Genomic DNA, 19,031 nt, shown 5'->3' with positions numbered 1-19,031 from the left:
ACAGCATGTTCATTTAAATAATACAAACTCAAAAAAAATATAAGTACATTGGTTATTAAAAAAAAAAAATATATATATATATATATATATATATATAAAAATCTGTCCTGTGAGTGTAGACTGCTATATCCAGTTCACATCTAATTCATACCTCCCCCTCCTCCAATCACAGCTCTTGTTTTGGTTTTATAGCCTCCAGTGAGAGGACCCACAGTCACGTGACTGGTCCTAGCCCTAACCCCTTGTTGGCGGAGATGTCCCCGCCCCCTTCTCCCAACATGCTCTTGGTTGAAAACAAAGTCCCACGTGATAGCTGTAGAGACGGCTCTGTCATGGCGTCCCCCGGTGGGAAAGGAGCCCGGAGCTGGCAGGAGGTGGCGGGCGGAGGGACCCCCCGGAGAGACGCCGAGCTGGTGAACTCGGTGGAGGACGCGGAGGGGCTGTACGTGGCGGTGGAGCGCTGCCCGCTGTGTAATACCACCCGCCGAAGACTTACCTGCGCCAAGTGTGTTCAGAGCGGAGACTTTGTTTTCTTCGACGGCAGGGACACCGAGAGGTGAGCGGGGAGAGCATGGTGACCGGTCCACCCCTCTTCACAGACAGAGACACACAGGGGGATAGCGCTGCTCTAGGCAGTGGCGGTGTATGTGAAGATTAGATCATGTAGAGACAACCTGGGGGTGTCTGAGGGTCCTCATTGTGTCCCCTGGAGGTGAGGGGTCACTGTGAGGTCATTCGTTATGAGTCTGATAAATTATTTGCTCCTAGGGGACTGCGCCTGTCACAATTTATGGGGCGACTGCCTGACCCCCCCCCCAATAAGCGGTGACAGGTCATCGGTCTATTAGACCCCCAAATCTCTCCTCTGGCCTCCAGTGCAGATGATCAGATGCAGATCTGTTTACTTGGCTGCTTTACTGGACACTAGCCAAGCAAACAAAGAGCTGAAACCAGAAGTGATGTCATCCTCATCATCTCCAGAGTCACAGAGAGGGAGCTGCAAAATCTCTCTCCTCTCATTGCGTCACCCGGGAGCTTTGCCAGTGGAGAGGGGGGTTTGGGGTGGCAACATTTGCAAAAGAAGTGCTTGTACTATCTTTTGAACCTTTCTATGCTTTTAGCAGCCTGGCGTTCCCGGGAGGAATAGTGCTGCCCCGTCATTGGCGTTCCCGGGAGGAATAGTGCTGCCCCGTCATTGGCGTTCCCGGGAGGAATAGTGCTGCCCCGTCATTGGCGTTCCCGGGAGGAATAGTGCTGCCCCGTCATTGGCGTTCCCGGGAGGAATAGTGCTGCCCCGTCATTGGCGTTCCCGGGAGGAATAGTGCTGCCCCGTCATTGGCGTTCCCGGGAGGAATAGTGCTGCCCCGTCATTGGCGTTCCCGGGAGGAATAGTGCTGCCCCGTCATTGGCGTTCCCGGGAGGAATAGTGCTGCCCCGTCATTGGCGTTCCCGGGAGGAATAGTGCTGCCCCGTCATTGGCGTTCCCGGGAGGAATAGTGCTGCCCCGTCATTGGCGTTCCCGGGAGGAATAGTGCTGCCCCGTCATTGGCGTTCCCGGGAGGAATAGTGCTGCCCCGTCATTGGCGTTCCCGGGAGGAATAGTGCTGCCCCGTCATTGGCGTTCCCGGGTGGTAAGGATGAGCTCTGGCTTGTTCGCATGCTGCACGTGCAGAGCCCGCCAGGAAGTCGGCAATGTGCTGTGCTATTCACAGGCAGTGAGATATTTCCAGATTTCTGCATCCACACATCGAGAAATGTTTCACTGCTTGTGATTAGTGCTGTGCAGTGCCGAGTTCCTGGCGGGCTCTGCACGTGCAGCATGCGAACACGCCGGAGCTCATCCTTACCGGGTGGAATGGTGCTGCCCCATCATTGGTGTTCCTGGGGGGGGAATAGTGCCCCATCTTTGGTGTTCCGGGGGGGGGGGAATAGTGCCCCATCTTTGGTGTTCCGGGGGGGGGGGAATAGTGCCCCATCTTTGGTGTTCCGGGGGGGGGGAATAGTGCCCCATCTTTGGTGTTCCGGGGGGGGAATAGTGCCCCATCTTTGGTGTTCCGGGGGGGGAATAGTGCCCCATCTTTGGTGTTCCGGGGGGAATAGTGCCCCATCTTTGGTGTTCCGGGGGGAATAGTGCCCCATCTTTGGTGTTCCGGGGGGGAATAGTGCCCCATCTTTGGTGTTCCGGGGGGGAATAGTGCCCCATCTTTGGTGTTCCGGGGGGGAATAGTGCCCCATCTTTGGTGTTCCGGGGGGGGAATAGTGCCCCATCTTTGGTGTTCCGGGGGGGAATAGTGCCCCATCTTTGGTGTTCCGGGGGGGAATAATGCCCCATCTTTGGTGTTCCGGGGGGGAATAGTGCCCCATCTTTGGTGTTCCGGGGGGGGAATAGTGCCCCATCTTTGGTGTTCCGGGGGGGAATAGTGCCCCATCTTTGGTGTTCCGGGGGGGAATAATGCCCCATCTTTGGTGTTCCGGGGGGGTAGTGCCCCATCTTTGGTGTTCCGGGGGGGGTAGTGCCCCATCTTTGGTGTTCCGGGGGGGTAGTGCCCCATCTTTGGTGTTCCGGGGGGGTAGTGCCCCATCTTTGGTGTTCCGGGGGGGGGGTAGTGCCCCATCTTTGGTGTTCCGGGGGGGGATAGTGCCCTATCTTTGGTGCTCGGGGGGGGATAGTGCCCTATCTTTGGTGCTCGGGGGGGGATAGTGCCCTATCTTTGGTGCTCGGGGGGGGGGTAGTGCCCCATCTTTGGTGTTCGGGGGGGGGGTAGTGCCCCATCTTTGGTGTTCGGGGGGGGGGATAGTGCCCCATCTTTGGTGTTCGGGGGGGGGGATAGTGCCCCATCTTTGGTGTTCGGGGGGGGATAGTGCCCCATCTTTGGTGTTCGGGGGGGGATAGTGCCCCATCTTTGGTGTTCGGGGGGGGATAGTGCCCCATCTTTGGTGTTCGGGGGGGGGGATAGTGCCCCATCTTTGGTGTTCGGGGGGGGGGATAGTGCCCCATCTTTGGTGTTCGGGGGGGGGGGGGATAGTGCCCCATCTTTGGTGTTCGGGGGGGGGGATAGTGCCCCATCTTTGGTGTTCGGGGGGGGGGATAGTGCCCCATCTTTGGTGTTCGGGGGGGGGGGATAGTGCCCCATCTTTGGTGTTCGGGGGGGGATAGTGCCCCATCTTTGGTGTTCGGGGGGGGATAGTGCCCCATCTTTGGTGTTCGGGGGGGATAGTGCCCCATCTTTGGTGTTCGGGGGGGGATAGTGCCCCATCTTTGGTGTTCCGGGGGGAATAGTGCCCCATCTTTGGTGTTCCGGGGGGAATAGTGCCCCATCTTTGGTGTTCCGGGGGGAATAGTGCCCCATCTTTGGTGTTCCGGGGGGAATAGTGCCCCATCTTTGGTGTTCCGGGGGGGGAATAGTGCCCCATCTTTGGTGTTCCGGGGGGGGAATAGTGCCCCATCTTTGGTGTTCCCGAGAGGATTAATGCTGCCCCATCTTTGGTGTTCCCGGGAGGAATAGTGCCCAATAATTTTCGACCAATAGTCGAAAAAATTGCATATCACTTTTTCTTTTTATGATTTTATCCGATTAATCAAAACAATAATCGGCCAACTAATCGATTATGAAAATAATCGTTAGTTGCAGCCCTATAGTGCACAACTTTAGCAAATCAAGCCGCTGCAATGTGATGGCTACAACAAAGTCATCTAGCAAAGGCAGCTCATTCATATGCAGTGCAGGTAACACACTTTTACTGCACCACGTTCTTGTGTGAATGGGCACTAAGGGTGGCAGGAAGGTGTGTTTCATGTGCATTTACTGCATGTGGATGTGCTGTCTTTGTGGGACGTGTACCGGTGCCTATAAATGTTAATGACATCCTAACTGCATCTCGCAAATGCAGCGCATTTGTGGCCACCAAACCGCGTGGTAACAGTACTTTTTTAACCTGTGCAAAACTGGTAGTGAAGTGGTAAAAGTGATCTGTCTGATTTATTTATTTTTTCTTTAACGCCCAGCTTGTAAAGAAAACATTTAACCTCTTCACTGCCACCACCGTACGTAATACATCAGCAGCCGGGAATGTGTGTAAATCTGACATGTCAGATGGAAGTGATCAGACAGCTGTACAGCCACCTGATCTCTTCCATACACGCAGCTACAGTGCCTTGAAAAAGTATTCTTACCCCTTCAAATTTTCCACATTTTGTCATGTTACAACCAAAAACGCAAATGTATTTTATATGGTAGACTAACACAAAGTGGCACATAATTAAGGAAGGAAATTTATTAACCTGTTCCCAACCAGCCGTCGCAGTTTTACTGCGGCAGAATGGCATGGGCAGGCGAATCGACGTTATGTTACGTCGCTTCCTTAAGCGGCCACTAGGGGCGTGCTCTGCTCGCCCCCGGAGCCGATGCGAACGAGACCGCCGGGCTCCCGCGATCGCTCGTGACATGCGAGAACTGGGATCTCTGTGTGTAAACACAGAGATCCCAGTTCTCTGATGGGAGACGTGACAGATTGTATGAACAGACGAAGTATGAACGGCGATCTGTCATCTCCCCTAGTCAGTCCCATCCCCCCTTTAGTTAGAACACACTTGAGGGAACACAGTTAACCCCTTGATCGCCCCCTAGTGTTAACCCCTTCACTGCCAGTGACATTTTTACAGTAATCAATGCATTTTTATAGCACTGATCGCTGTATTAATGCCAATGGTCCCAAAAATGTGTCAACTGTCCGATGTGTCCGCCATAATGTTGCAGTCACCATAAAAATCGCAGATCGCCACCATTATGAGTAAAAAAAAAAAATAATAATAAAAATGCTATAAATCTATCCCCTATTTTGTAGACGCTATAACTTTTGTGCAAACCAATCAATATAGGCTTATTGCGTTTTTTTTTTTTATTACTAAAAATATGTAGAAGAATACATATTGGCCTAAACTGAAAAAAAAATTGCTTTTAAAAAAAAAAAAAAAAATGGGGATATTTTTTATAGCAAAAAGTACAAAATATTGTGTTTTTTGTTTTTTTTTTTTTGTTTTTTTTTTTGTGTTTATAGCGCAAAAAATAAAAACTGCAGAGACGATCAAATACCACCAAAAGAAAGCTCTATTTGTGGGAAAAAAAATGTTGTCAATTTTGTTTGGGTACAACGTCGCACGACCGCACAATTGTCAGTTAAAGCGACGCAGTGCCGAATCGCAGAAAGTGCTCCGGGCAGGAAGGGGGTAAAATCCTCCGGGGCTGAAGTGGTTAATGGTTTTCATAATTGTTTACAAATAAATATCTGAAAAGTGTGGCGTGCATTTGTATTTAGTCCCCTGAGTCAAAAGAGTGAACATTTTTGCCCATTCTTCCTTCCTTTTTTTTTTTAAAAATAGCTCAAGCTCTGTCAGATTGAATGGAGAGCGTCTGTGAACAGCAATTTTCAAGTCTTGCCACAGATTCTCAATTGGATTTAGGTCTGGACTTTGACTGGGTCATTCTAACACATGAGTATGCTTTGATCTAAACCATTCCATTATAGCTCTGGCTGTATGTTTAGGGTCGTTGTTATGCTGGAAGGTGAACCTCCGCCCCAGTCTCAAGTCTTTTGCAGACTCTAACAGGTTTTCTTCTAAGACTGTCCTGTATTTGGCTCCATCCATCTTCCCATCAACTCTGATCAGCTTCCCTGTCCCTGCTGAAGAAAAGCATCCCTACAACATGATGCAGCCACCACTGTGTTTCATGGTGTGTTCAGGGTGATCTGAAGTGTTAGATTTCCGCCACACGTAGCTTTTTGTTTTTAGGCCAAAAAGTTCAATTTCTCCAGTCATCTTCCAGGACGGCACACCTGAGATGACGAGTCCCACCTGACAGGAAACACAATCAACAACAAGGTTCAAAAGGCCCCTCTGTCCCTCAGTTATTGATTGTGTTTCCCACAGGATGGCAGCAAAACCATTGTTATATTTTTCTTTCCTTACAGACCAAGGTCTGGGACTGAGGTCACCCCCCCTAGGAAGTCAGATTAAGGCAGCCTGTGGTGGCTGCAGAATTTGGCAGAGCTCTGCTCTTTCCAAGGGGAATCATTCCCTGTTAGAAATCTCTCAGGGAGGCATGGCAACGGCGGGGGAAGTTTTTTAGCAACCTCCCCCCTCCCCCCTCTCCCCTCCCTGAGATACTGGTGGCTGTGGACACAGTGAGGGTCTCCACAGCCCCAGGGACCTTGCATCCCACTCTCCCCTCCTACCTGACGGTGGCAGATGGTTTAGGAGGGGCCACTGGAGTTGCACTGTATGCAAATCTGCAGAGCAGGTGGAGAGTGGAGTCCCTCATGCTGTCGCTGGAGACATGGCTTCCGGGTCTGGATGGCGCGGCGCCAGGAGAGCTCAGGCATGCTGCTGTGAGCACGGCGTCCCTCAAGCTGGAGTGCACATGCCCGGAAGTGGACGGCGCACTCATGGGAATGTCATTTCCGCCGGCCTCGGCTTTGGCAAAATGGCGGCGAACAGCGCGGCAGAAGCTGAGAGACAGACACATAAAAGCGGTAACAGAGCGGGGGTCTGCGGTCCTGTGTCCCCCCAAACCGTTCCAGAAGCGATCTTACCTGGGTGGTCGGTCAGCTAGAAGGATTGACCAAAATTGGGCGCAACAGAGATCACCACAGGGGGTGATTGACTCGGCTGCTAGGGGGAGAAGCTTTGGGGTGGTCCCCTTTTTTTTTTTTTTTTTCCTTTCCCCCCACAGGATACCCTGAAAGGGTAAATGGCTGACACAGGGTATTGTTTGTTTTATGCCTTTCAGAGACGGATTGCCCTGCTCAGGGGTTGGCCAGTAGGTCTAGGAAAGCCACAACTAAATCTAAGCGTTGTGGTAATTGTAATGGAAAAACTCCCGCCAGACCATTCTAAACCCTTTTGCTTTAGATGCATTTATAGGTTAGCAGGGAAGGAGTCTGCGCAGGCTATGAAGGAATGCCGGGTGCTTCAGGCTGAGATACTGGCGACCCTCCAGTCATTCAGAGCCTCTGTTGAGAAGCGAGATGGGCCCAGTTCCAAAGCCCCTTCTGTTAGGGAGAGCTCCCCTTCTCAAGATGGGACCTCGGCAAGCCATACTGAGGGGTCCCGGTAATTCAGTCTGTCTGATTCTAGACAGTGGGGCCATCTCTTCACAGCCGAAGACATGGAGGGTCTCCTCAAAGCTATCTTTACCTCTAAGGGTATTCAGCTGCCAGCTACTCTGGTCTCGGCACAAGATAAACTGTACAGGGGACTCGGAAAACCTCAGGCCAAGTCTTTCCCAGTGCACCAATCTCTTAAGGATATTATCCTAAGAGAATGGAAGGAACCAGAGCGAAAAGTTTTAAAACTAAAAGCCTGGAAGCGTAGATGTCCGTTTAAGGCAGAAGAGGAAGAAAAATTCTTTAAGATTCTACGTTTTGGATGCTTCTTTAGAGCAAGTATCCAAACGTTTGGATCTCTCCTTTGAAGATTCCAGAAACATCCAGGATCAGATGGATAAAAGGTCAGAAATCTTGTTATGCAGAGCATGGGTTGCCAACGCTGCAGCTATGGGTCCAGCAGTGGCTTCCGCATGGGTTGGTAGGTTATTGGACCATGTGGCACGCAAAAATAAATTCATTGGAGAAGATTCAGGGCCTCAGGTGGGTTTAATGAAGGCAGAACCTCCCATTCAGAGACCAATCAGAGAGAGATCAGAAGAGAAAAAAAAGCAATTACTGACTGCTCTATGAGAAGCGATCCTGGGACAGTACCTTGTGAAGCACTTCAAGTTGTCGCTAGCTGGTCGTCCATGCAGGAGGTTGGTGTCTCTTCCCAGCAGTGTGTCCTGGAGTATTCCCTCGGTGGTCTACTTCTACTAAGCCTGTTTTGACCCCCCCTGAGTAAGGGCGGTCACAGGCTTTCTGGTAAGCCTCCATTTCTTTACCATTAGGTGGTGGGCAGCACTAAACGGTGGAAAACTGACCCCGAACCCTGTATAGAATATGAACACATCACAATTTTGGACTTTATTTCATTTTCATTTTTGATTTGTTTTTCTTAACACATAACATTTTAGTAATATTTATAAGCACCCAATTGTTGTTGAGCTGCTATCAATGATTGGAAATTATTCACTGTGGTTTTTTATTTGATTGATTAATTGATTAACTGATTTGTTATCACTCACATATATTTTTGTCACAAGTCCAGCGCTGCACTTTCTATTTTTACAAAAAACTCCCTGGACTGGTGGCTCAACCCGTTCAACCTCTCGGGGGCTCGGACCTGGAACCAGCAGAACCCACTGAATGTAACTACGGACGCAAGTGCCTGGGGCTGGGGAGCTCATCTAGGAGATCTTTTCGCCCAGGGTCCTTGGGACTGGGAGCAGACTTTAGCTTTGTCCAATTGCAGAGAGCTGCTAGCGGTTGGAAAAGCATTAAGCTTTTTCAGATATCAAGTCCGGGGTCAAGAGGTACAGATCTTCTCAGACAATGCAGTAGCCGTGTCCTATCTAAATCGCCAGGGGGGAACAAGGTCCAGCAAGTTAATGAGGCTGACCCAGGAAATCCTGGGAGACGCGGAGGAAACAGTTCTCTCAATCTTGGCAGTCCACATACAAGGGTCCCTGTGCGGGCAGACTTTCCCAGCAGGCAACCCATTCATCAGGGGGAGTGGGAGCTGAGCAACGAGGTGTTTTCTCTGGTTTGCCAACGCTTTGGCAAGCCAGAGATAGACTTGTTTGCCTCCAAGAAGAACAGGAAGGTTCACAAGTTCTTCTCCCTGGCCAGGGCTCCTGGGGAATAGATGCACTAGCCCAAAGCTGGGATTTTGCCCTAGCATATGCATTTCCTCCCCTGGTGCTCATTCCCTGGGTTTTACAGAAACTATCCTGGTCAGACTGGTGCCTTATTCTGTTTGCGCCCTGGTGGCCAAAACGGGCATGGTTCCCCACCCTGGAGAAATGGTTGGTGGCTTCTCCATTCCATCTCCCCTCCAGTCGCGATCTCCTCCACCAGGGACCAGTTTTTCACCCAGATCCCGGTTTTCTTTCCTTGACGGCCTGGTGTTTGAAAGGGAGATCCTCAGACGTAAGGGTTGTTCTGAAAAAGTGATTGATACACTTTTATCAAGTAGAAAGCCAGTGACTAGACAGATTTACGCTAAGGTCTGGAAGGTCTTCTCTCGCTGGGCTCAGTCTAGAGAAGGCTCTCTTCAAATAATTACAGCGGTTCTGGATTTTCTCCAGGACGGGGCTGACCAGGATTTAGCAGTCAATACCCTCAGAGTCCAGGTTGCAGCCATGTCAGTTTTTCTGGATAGTAAGCTGGCCCTTAACCTATCATAAAAAGATTTTTGTCAGCTAGGTAAAGAGTTACCCCGATTAAAAACCAACAGGTTTCCACCTTGGGACTTATCCTTAGTATTAGATGCCCCTACTAAGGGACCTTTTGAGCCAGTGGCTCAAGTTTCAGTTCATTTTCTTTCTCTTAAAATGGCTTTCCTTCTAGCGATCACGACAGCCAGAAGAGTTAGCGACCTTCATGCTCTGATGATTAAAGAGCCCTTTTTGTTGCTCTTGGAGGATAGGGTAATCCTCAGACAGGATCCTTTATATTTGCCATAAGTGACCTGGGATTTTCACAGGTCACAGGAGATTATTCTTCCCTCTTTTTGTCAGAATCCCAAAAATGATAAGGAAGAAAGATTTAATTTATTAGATGTTAGAAGATGTCTATTTAGAAAGGGTGAATGAGTTCAGAAGATCAAATCATTTGCTAATTAGTTTTTCGGGCCAGAAAAAGGGTCTTCAGGCCTCCAAGCCGACGATAGCCAGATGGATTAAGCAGACTATCTCTGTAGGCTATGAACATTCAGGCAAACCTGTTCCAACCCATTTAAAAGCTCACTCAACTAGATATATGACGATCTCCTGAGCAGAGAGAGCAAGCGCTTTGATTGATCAAATCTGCAGAGCAGCGACTTGGACGAGCCAAAATACATTCCTGAGGCACTACAGAGTGGAGCTGTTGTCCTCTCAGGACTTGGCATTTGGCAAGAAGGTCCTACAGGCGGCGGTCCCACTCTAAGGTAGGCCTGAACTTCTTGTTCATCGTCTCAGGTGTGCCATCCTGGAAGATGACTGGAGAAAATTACCAGTTACACCTACCGGTAACGGGTTTTCTAGGAAGTCTTCCAGGATGGCAGGCCTTCTTCCTGAACCCCAATTGGTGGTATGTTTGTTTCACAGATTGTACCCTCTGGCACCTGTGTGGGTTTATACTTTGTCATAACTGAGGGACAGAGGGAAGGGAGGGGCCTTTTAAACCTTGTTGTTGATTGTGTTTCCTGTTCGGTGCGACTTGTCATCTCGGGTGTGCCATCCTGGAAGATTTCCTAGAAAACCCGTTACCGGTAAGTGTAACTGATAATTGTTGGTCTCATATGATCGGAACACCTTCTTCTTCCACATAATTGCTGTGTCCCCCACATGGCTTCTCGCAAACGGGACTTCTTTTGACTTTTTCCACAATGGCTTTCTTTTTGCCATTCTTTCATAAAGGCCAGATTTGTGAAGTGTACAACTTATAGCTGTCCAGTGGACAGATTCTCACACCTGAGCTTGTGGATCTCTGTAGCTCCTCCAGAGCTACCATGGGCTTCTTGGCTGCTTCTCTGATTAATGCTCTCCTCTTCCTGTCAGTTTAGGTGGACGGTCATTTCTTGGTAGGTTTGTAGTTGTGCCATACTCTTTCCATTTTTGGATGTTGGATTGAACAGTGATCCATGAGATGTTCAAAGCTTGGGATATTTTTTTTTTTTTTTTTTTTATAGTGTAACCCTGCTTTAAACTTATCCACAACTTTCTTATCCATGACCTGTCTGGTGTGTTTCTTGGCCTTTATGATGATGTTTGTTCACTAAGGTTCTCTATCAAACCTCAGAGTGTCACAGAACAGCTGTATTTATACGGAGATTAAATTACACACCGGTGGACTCTATTTACTAATTATGTGACTTCTGAAGGCAATTGGTTCCACTAGATTTTAGTTAGGGTTAGATTAAAGGGGGGGCTGAATACAAATGCACGCCACACTTTTTTAGATGTTTATTTTGAAAACCATTTATCGTTTTCCTTCCACTTCACAATTATGTGCCATTTTGTGTTTGTCTATCACATAAAATCCCAATAAAATACATTTTATGTTTTTAGGTTGTAAGATGACAAATGTGGAAAACTTCAAGGGTTAGGAATACTTTTTTCAAGGCACTGTACAACTTGGACATTCTTCCCCCTTCCCGCATAGGCCCACCATGTTCTCTGGGCTTGAAGATCCTATCTGCGGACCCAGGGCCAGCATTGCAGGTGCTGCAGATTAGAGAGGAGGGCAACCTGTGAACGTTGGTTCGCTGATCTTCCCTACCCAGTAGGATCCTGGAAGCAATGTGTATTACATCACTTCAGGGTTCTGCTGTCGCTTATGTTTTGGGAGCTATAAGTAATCTTTAGGCCTAAAATTACTTTTAAACATGTGCAAAAAAAACTGGCAGCTGAAGGTTTACCTGTCTTCCTGCTGCTCTAAGGATCTTTGCTGAATATGGTTGAAGGTTCTTTATCATTTGACACTTTCAGAATTAATCTCCAGGTCCTTCTGTGTGTTCTCTGGTTCCATCCACCAGTCCATACATCACTACAGGAGGCAGTCCTTTTTAAAGGGGTTGTAAACCCTCAAGGTTTTTCACCTCAATGCATTTTATGCATTGAGGTGAAAAACCTCCTGTAATGCTGCAGCCCCCCCAAGCCCCCATTTTACCTCCCTGTACCCTCTATCTCGGGCTGGGGACGAGCACACCAGCTCAGGCCGGTGTCTCAGGTCCTGATTGGATGGCTAGATAGCAGCGCAGCCATTGGCTCCTCCTGCTGCTGTCAATCAAATCAATGATGCGGACGCCGGGGCCCGCGTCCTGCTTTCTGTGTAAATAGAAGCAGGACATGGGAGCGCGCCCACAGGAGTGTCCACAAAGGAGAGAGCTTCTCCGATGGGGCACCCGAGAAGAGAAGCCAGGAGCACTGCCGAGGGACCCCGGAAGAAGAGGATCGCGCAACTCTGTGCAAAACCAACTGCACAGAGAAGGTAAGACATGTTTGTTTTTTTTAAAACCCTGAGCCTTTACAGCCCCTTTAAGGCTCATTAACGCTGTGCAGGGTCCTGCACTCATTTTCTATGTGTCCTGCTCTTAGAACAGAGCCCCTGGGTGCAGAGTAATGCAGTGGTATATGCATTTTTCCACAGTGAGCTGGAGCTATGCTGATTTCCCAGTTTCTCCTTCCATTTCTATGTTCTGCAGCTGGGTAGCAAAGACATACTTTGTCATCGATTTGATTTTAAGCAAAAATGATTGAGTTCCTTGAAATTTTCTCTTAATTGGTTTGGACAGAAAATTTGATTGTAGTAAAGAAGATGAATCAATATGATTATTAAGTGTATGGTACACAGAAAAATATTTTCAAGCGATTCTGGGTATTTAATCGGGGGGGGGGGGGGTTTATAGTATTACAGTGCATCCGGGAAGTTTTCACAGCTAGATTTGGGCTCAGGGATGTTCGGGATCCTAGGCAGTGAGACATTTCCAGATCTGTGCAGCTGTGGACAGGGAAATGTCTCACTGCCTGTGATTAGCGGTGTGCAGTGTCGGCTTCCTGGCAGGATCGGGCGGGTGGGTTGGGACTAGGATCCCAAACATGCCTGAGCCAATTCCTATTCACAGCTCTTCATTTTTTCCACATTTTGTTATGTTACCGCCTTATTCCAGAATGGATTAAATTCATTATTTTTCTCAAAATTCTACAAACAATACCCTATAATGACAACGTGAAAACAGTATGTTTGAAATCTTTGCAAATTTTATTAAAAATAAAAAAGGAAAAAAAATCACATGTACATAAGTACTCACAGCCTTTACCATGGCACTCAAAATTTTAGCTCAGGCGCATCCTGTTTCCATTGATCATCCTTAAGGCCGCCGGGTTCACACTGGTGTGACAAACGCTCCGACATCATATCGCATGACGTGTGAAAATCAATGTTTCCTTATGGGAGCCGTCCTAACTGGTCCGGCCCAAGTCGGTCCGACTTTGAAAATTCTCCCTGTACTACTTTGCTCTGACTTTGATCCTACTTCAGCCCATTGACTATCATTGAAGTCGGATCGCCGTCTCGCATGATCCGACTTTGGCATGCGACTTGTGCACAGATGATCTTGAGCGGGAACTCCGCGCCAAATTTTAAATAAAAAAAACTGGCATGGGTTCCCCCTCCAGGAGCATACCAGGCCCTTGGGTCTGGTATGGATTCTGAGGGGAACCCCCTACGCTGAAAAAAACAGCGTGGGGGTCCCCCCCAATCCCATACCAGACCCTTATCCGAGCATGCAGCCCGGACGGTCAGGAATGGGGGTGGGGATGAGTGAGCGCCCCCTCCTGAACTGTACCAGGCCACATGCCCTCAACATGGGAGGGGGGTGGGTGCTTTGGGGCAGGGGGGGCGCCCTGTGGCCACCCCAAAGCACCTTTTCCCCATGTTGATTAGGATAAGGGCCTCTTCCCGACAACCCTGGCCGTTGGTTGTTGGGGTCTGCGGGCGGGGGGCTTATCGGAATCCAGGAGCCCCCTTTAATAAGGGGGCCCCCAGATCCCAGCCTCCCACCCTATGTGAATGAGTATGGGGTACCCCTACCCATTCACCTAGGGAAAAAAGTGTCAATAAAAAACACACTATAATAAAATTTATTAGACAGCTCCGGGGGGGGTCTTCTTCCGACTTCGGGGGTCTCTTCCTTCTTTTCCACGGTCTCTTCCTTCTCCGTGCTCTCCGGTATCTTCTGCCGGGCTCCTCCGCTATCTTCTGTTCTTTTGCCCGCTCTTTTGCTAGCGGTGGCCCGGTCTTCTCCGCTGTCTTCTTCCCTCTTCTCCCGATGTTGACACGACACTCTCTCCCACTGTAATGCCGTGTGCGTGGTCCGCAATGACTTGTATAGGGATGGGGCGTGGTCACTGGGTAATATCACCCGGTGACCCCGCCCCTTGTTACGTCACTGTCCCGGGGCATGATGGGACTGTGACGTCATAAGGGGCGGGGTCACCGGGTGACATCACCCAATGACCTTGCCACATCCCTATATAAGTAGTTGCGGACCGCACACACGACATTACAGTGGGAGAGAGTGTCGTGTCAACATCGGGAGAAGAGGGAAGAAGGCGGTGGAGAAGACCGGGCCACCGTTAGCAAAAGAACAGAAGATAGCGGAGGAGCCGGCAGAAGATACCAGAGAGTGGGAGAAGAACCGGAGAGCGCGGAGAAGAACGAAGAGACACCCTTAGTCGGATGAAGACCCCTGGAGCTGCTTAATAAATTATTTTTAAAACCTTTCCAGTGTGTTTTTGTTTTTTCTTGACACTTTTTTTTTTTTTTTTTCCCCCTAGGTGAATGGGTAGGGGTACGATGTACCTCATAGTCATTCACATAGGGTGGCGGGCTGGGATCTGGGGGCCCCCTTATTAAAGGGGACTCCCGGATTCCGATAAGCCCCCCGCCCGCATACCCCGACAACCAACAGCCAGGGTTCATCAACATGGGGACAAGGTACTTTGGGGTGGGGGGGCCGCAGGGCGCCCCCCTGCCCCAAAGCACCCACCCCCCCATGTTGAGGGCATGTGGCCTGGTACGGTTCAGGAGGGGGGGAGGCGCTCGCTCGTCCCCACCCCCATTCCTGACCGGCCGGGCTGCATGCTCGGATAAGGGTCTGGTATGGATTTGGGGGGGGGGGACCCCCACGCTGTTTTTTTTTCGGCGTAGGGGGTGCCCCTTAAAATCCATACCAGACCGAAGGGCCTGGTATACTCTTGGAGGGGGAACCCATGCCGGTTTTTTATTTAAAATTTGATGTAGAGTTCCCCCTCAAGATTCATATCAACTGGTGCAAACTGACCATGCTAAGACATTGTTTTTGGCTTTGTGTTTTGTATGTGTTTTTAGCTGGGCTGCGTTTGAACTCTATTAGAACGTGTGTTTTGATGCAAGCACATCAAATATGCAAAATGCAGGACTATGATGTGCTTTCAGCAAAACACACGTCATAAGAGTTCAGTGGCAGAGCAACTAAAAACCTGTATAAAATGCGCATAAAAATATGCTGCGCCAATAACGCACTGCACACGTGGACCGGCCCTTGAACAGATTTGCTTTCATGCTTAGTGTGGCCAGTTAATAAAAGGAAATGAGAGGGACTGGCAGGATCAATGGGTATTTATAATGAAAGGCATACGTTGACACAACCAGCTATTGTTTAGGACACCAACATACCCTACTAGACACATTGAAGCCATAATAATTGTAGGGGTAACATGCAACATGAGTTTATCTGTCCAAAAAGGGACTGTATTTGATTGACGAGGTTGATGTTGTAATCGGGGCTTGACAAATTTGCTTTGAATCTAGGAGCCAGCTAAAAAAGTTAGGCGCCAGTTCACCCAAATCCCCCACTCCTAGCTTAAATCCTCCTTCCTAATCCCCACTCCTAGCACAAATCCTCCCTCCTTGTACAGATCCCCACCTCCCAGCACACATCCTCCAAATCCCCACTCCTAGCATTAATCCTTTCCCCTCCTAGCACAACCCCCCCCCAGTAGAATTTCTCCCCCCTCCTAGCACAAATCCTCTCCCCCAAATTCCCACTCTTAGCATAAATTATCTACCTTCCTAGTACAAATCCCCATCCCCCCCCCCCCAAATCTTCCCTCCTAGTGCAAATCCCTCCTCTTAGAACAACCCCCTCCAAATTACCCTTTCCAGCACAAATTCACCCCCTACTAGCACAAATCTTTCCCAATCCAGCGCCCCCCCCCCCCCCCAATCTTACAGGCGGGAACTACAGCAGTGGTAAGGAGGTGCGGGCTCTCCTTGCTTCCCCCCCTCCTGTCATAACAGCCCTCCAGATTACACAGGATCCCTCTTAAATCAGATGGTACACAGCTTGGTTACCCCTATTTCTTCCAAAGACTGCTCATCTCCTGGTAATGTGGGTAAGGGGCGGGTAATTAAGCCGCGTACCATTCGAGTTAAGAGCGGTCCTGTGTAATCTGGAGAAGTGGTTCTCAACTCCAGTCCTCAAGGCGCCCCAACAGGTCATGTGTTCAGATTTTTCCTCAGATGAAACGGCTGTGGTAATTACTAAGGCAGTGAAACTGATGAAATCACCTGTGCAAAATAATGGTAAGCCTGAAAAGATGACCTGTTGGTGTGCCTTGAGGACTGGAGTTGAGAAACACCGATCTGGAGCACTGTTATGACAGGAGGGGGGGCACAGAGAGCCTGCACCTCCTCTCGGCTCTCTCCTCTCTGCTGCTGGCAGATGTGAAAGAAGATTTGCCTCATCTAAACGACTGAACTGCCTGTGCGTCCCATCCCGAATACAGATAATAAAGAAAGATTCCTCAAAATGGGAACATACAACATGAAAAACAAGTGTGACAAGCGTGGAAACCAGCTGAAGGAAGGAAGGAGGCCCGCAGACTGATGACTGACGTGTTTAGAATACACTAACAGTGTAGCTCTTCCTCAGGGACTATGTGGGCTGCAGCACCTCTATGAGAATAGTAAATTCTGTAATATCAGATACTGCGCAAAACATCATTGTGCATTCTACAGTTACATTACAACTTTATCATAGACAACAGTTGTATCAGAAATTTGTTTAAACAGCTGATAATACTGACCCAAAACATAAAGCAATTTCACCGGCAGTGGACAGACATTCAAGTATTAGGATAAAAGGATCCGTCAGGCCCAGACCGAGTTTGCCAACCCGGATATCATGGGTTGGTATGTGTTCCCAGAGGTTGCTCTTGATCGTTTAAAGGATTTACTACAGCAAGTTGCGTCACACTAAATGTGAAGATATTGGATTTAAGTTAACATGGATGAGAGAAAGTGTGTGTGTGTGTGTGTGTGTGTGTGTATCTATATCATCTAATACATACACTCTATATTCAATAGGTATATCCATACCTTAATTTGAAAAAAGTGTCGCTCGTGGAGTATGTAACCAACCAGAGCTATGTTCCCGTACTGTGTGGTGGAACTTCATCCGGACAAGATCATAATAGAAGCTGTCCTGTAGTTTAAATCCTCATGGCCACTGTCTGAAATAGTAAGATCAGAGGATTGTTATGATCCAACAAAGGGGCCAAAAGTCACCCATAGATAAGAATGGTAATAGATCTCTAAAGACCACACGTGTAGTGGCTCGGGAATCTCAACCATATTTTCAGAGCTATATTGGTAAAAGTAGTAAATTACTTGCCGTTTATAGATGGAATAAAGGTGTAGAGTCTGTCGAGTGCGGCACCGGATAGACTGACAGGGTGCTAGCGTCAGCCTTTTTTATACACTGGTGCTCTAGTTGATCTATTGGGATCAGCTGATCTGATCCTATTTGGCGCCAAAGCTGAGCCCATCTGGCATCTGTTCTGCATTCCACAGTGATATCGAGCATCACTATGGTGATTGTAGTGTCCTGTGAAGCAGCGGCATCATATGGCATATCTGCATCATCGCGCGATGTCCCACAACGTGGTAACATCACGCGGCGTGATTATTTCATTGTGCAATGGTACGCTCTGCATACTAAGGACGTCTGGCGAACTCTAGTGCTGCTGGCACTTCTCCTGTCCCCCACCCTTTGTCCCGGCCCTGAGTGCAGTGATTGGGGAAGATCATCAGGTGGGCTTGCAAGGGCCCAGATGTGGGGACATGATTTCTGGTCACCGTGGCAACCTGGCGCCTTAGATCTGTCGAGCCCTGATTTGTAATTCCTCCATGTAACTTTGCCCTATTCATGCTGCTAATTCCTAGATATTGTGCGTCTTGTCTTTAGTATGATTTCCTCCTGTTGGTGGCTCAGCGTAATGCATTTTCTCGTGAAGTGGTATTCGAACAATTCCTCACTGTGCAAGTGATCATTCCTGGTGATGTGTTATAATCGGAAGCCACAGGAAATAACATCTCAACATCCTCCTAATAGTCTTGTAGTAATTTATTCATATAATGATTATAGTTTGTTCAAGCTCTATAATGGAATTTTATTTGGCTGACATAAGCAGGTGATATATTATAATTGATACTAGGAAAACAACTTCTACGTGTATTGACGTTATTGGCCATGTCGCCTATGAATTATGTGCATTTTTTTATTTGGCAGAATCCCTGAGTAATGTTATGGTTTCTGTCTGAGCTTCTTGATGGGTATTAGGAATTATCTCTACGCTCCATCATTCCTTAGGCTTTATCTAAGACTGGCTATTAGACATAAATACAAAGTGTACTGTTTATCAATAAGTTTTCTAATGGCCTGTTCTTATATGCAATCCCTACACTGAAGCCTGTGCTACTGCCAGTAATGATTCCAAAGTGGAATCATCCGATATCTTTCTTGCGTGGGAAGCCCAAGTTCTGTGTAACAGCTTCCTATAGACATGAATGGTTGTGTGTGGGTATGCCTATGCTATCATAAACGCATATGGCTTCCCCCTTTTTGTTTTCTTTACTCAATTTGTAATAATCCCGTACGTTTTATTTTTTTGTAATTTCTTTATTTTCCAAAGAAATTGAATTTTACAGCCAAAGTAAGCAACAGGAACATATAATCAAGTAGCAAAAAGGGTCACACAATTAGATCTACATATCAACAGGCCCAGCAATACACAGTATGGGTGGTCAGGAAGACTCAATAGCACAATTTTGAAAATAGTTGTCAGTGCGGAAAGAAATACAAGCAACTACATGGGAGACCCAAAACATAGATTCATAAATGCGAAACTGTGCACCAAAATATAGCTCTTACAGTATATTGGGAGGCAAGGCATCCCGATGGCCAGCTGAGCCTAGAGATGGGACACTGAGGTAGGGATAATGTAAGCGAGAATATTCACAATATCTGAATAATACAGCCCATGAGCCAGATATAGAGAGAAGGGGAAGTCAGA

General features: G+C 48.3%; 1 protein-coding gene across 1 annotated transcript in view; it reads left to right on the top strand.

Annotated features, from left to right (window-relative positions):
• The first annotated feature begins 258 nt into the window (after positions 1-258).
• Positions 259-19,031, top strand: part of ATG14 (autophagy related 14) — an 80,914-nt gene continuing 62,141 nt past the window's right edge. The window contains exon 1 of the mRNA XM_073609347.1: positions 259-556. Coding sequence (XP_073465448.1) covers positions 279-556 — 278 coding nt within the window. The 5' untranslated portion in view covers positions 259-278. The remainder of the gene's footprint in view (positions 557-19,031) is intronic.

The sequence above is a fragment of the Aquarana catesbeiana genome, linkage group LG13, assembly GCF_042186555.1.
Source record: "Aquarana catesbeiana isolate 2022-GZ linkage group LG13, ASM4218655v1, whole genome shotgun sequence".
NCBI classification, from domain to species: Eukaryota; Metazoa; Chordata; class Amphibia; order Anura; family Ranidae; genus Aquarana; species Aquarana catesbeiana.
The sequence above is the reverse complement of the archived record's forward strand: the minus strand, read 5'-3'. Positions and strand labels throughout refer to the sequence as shown.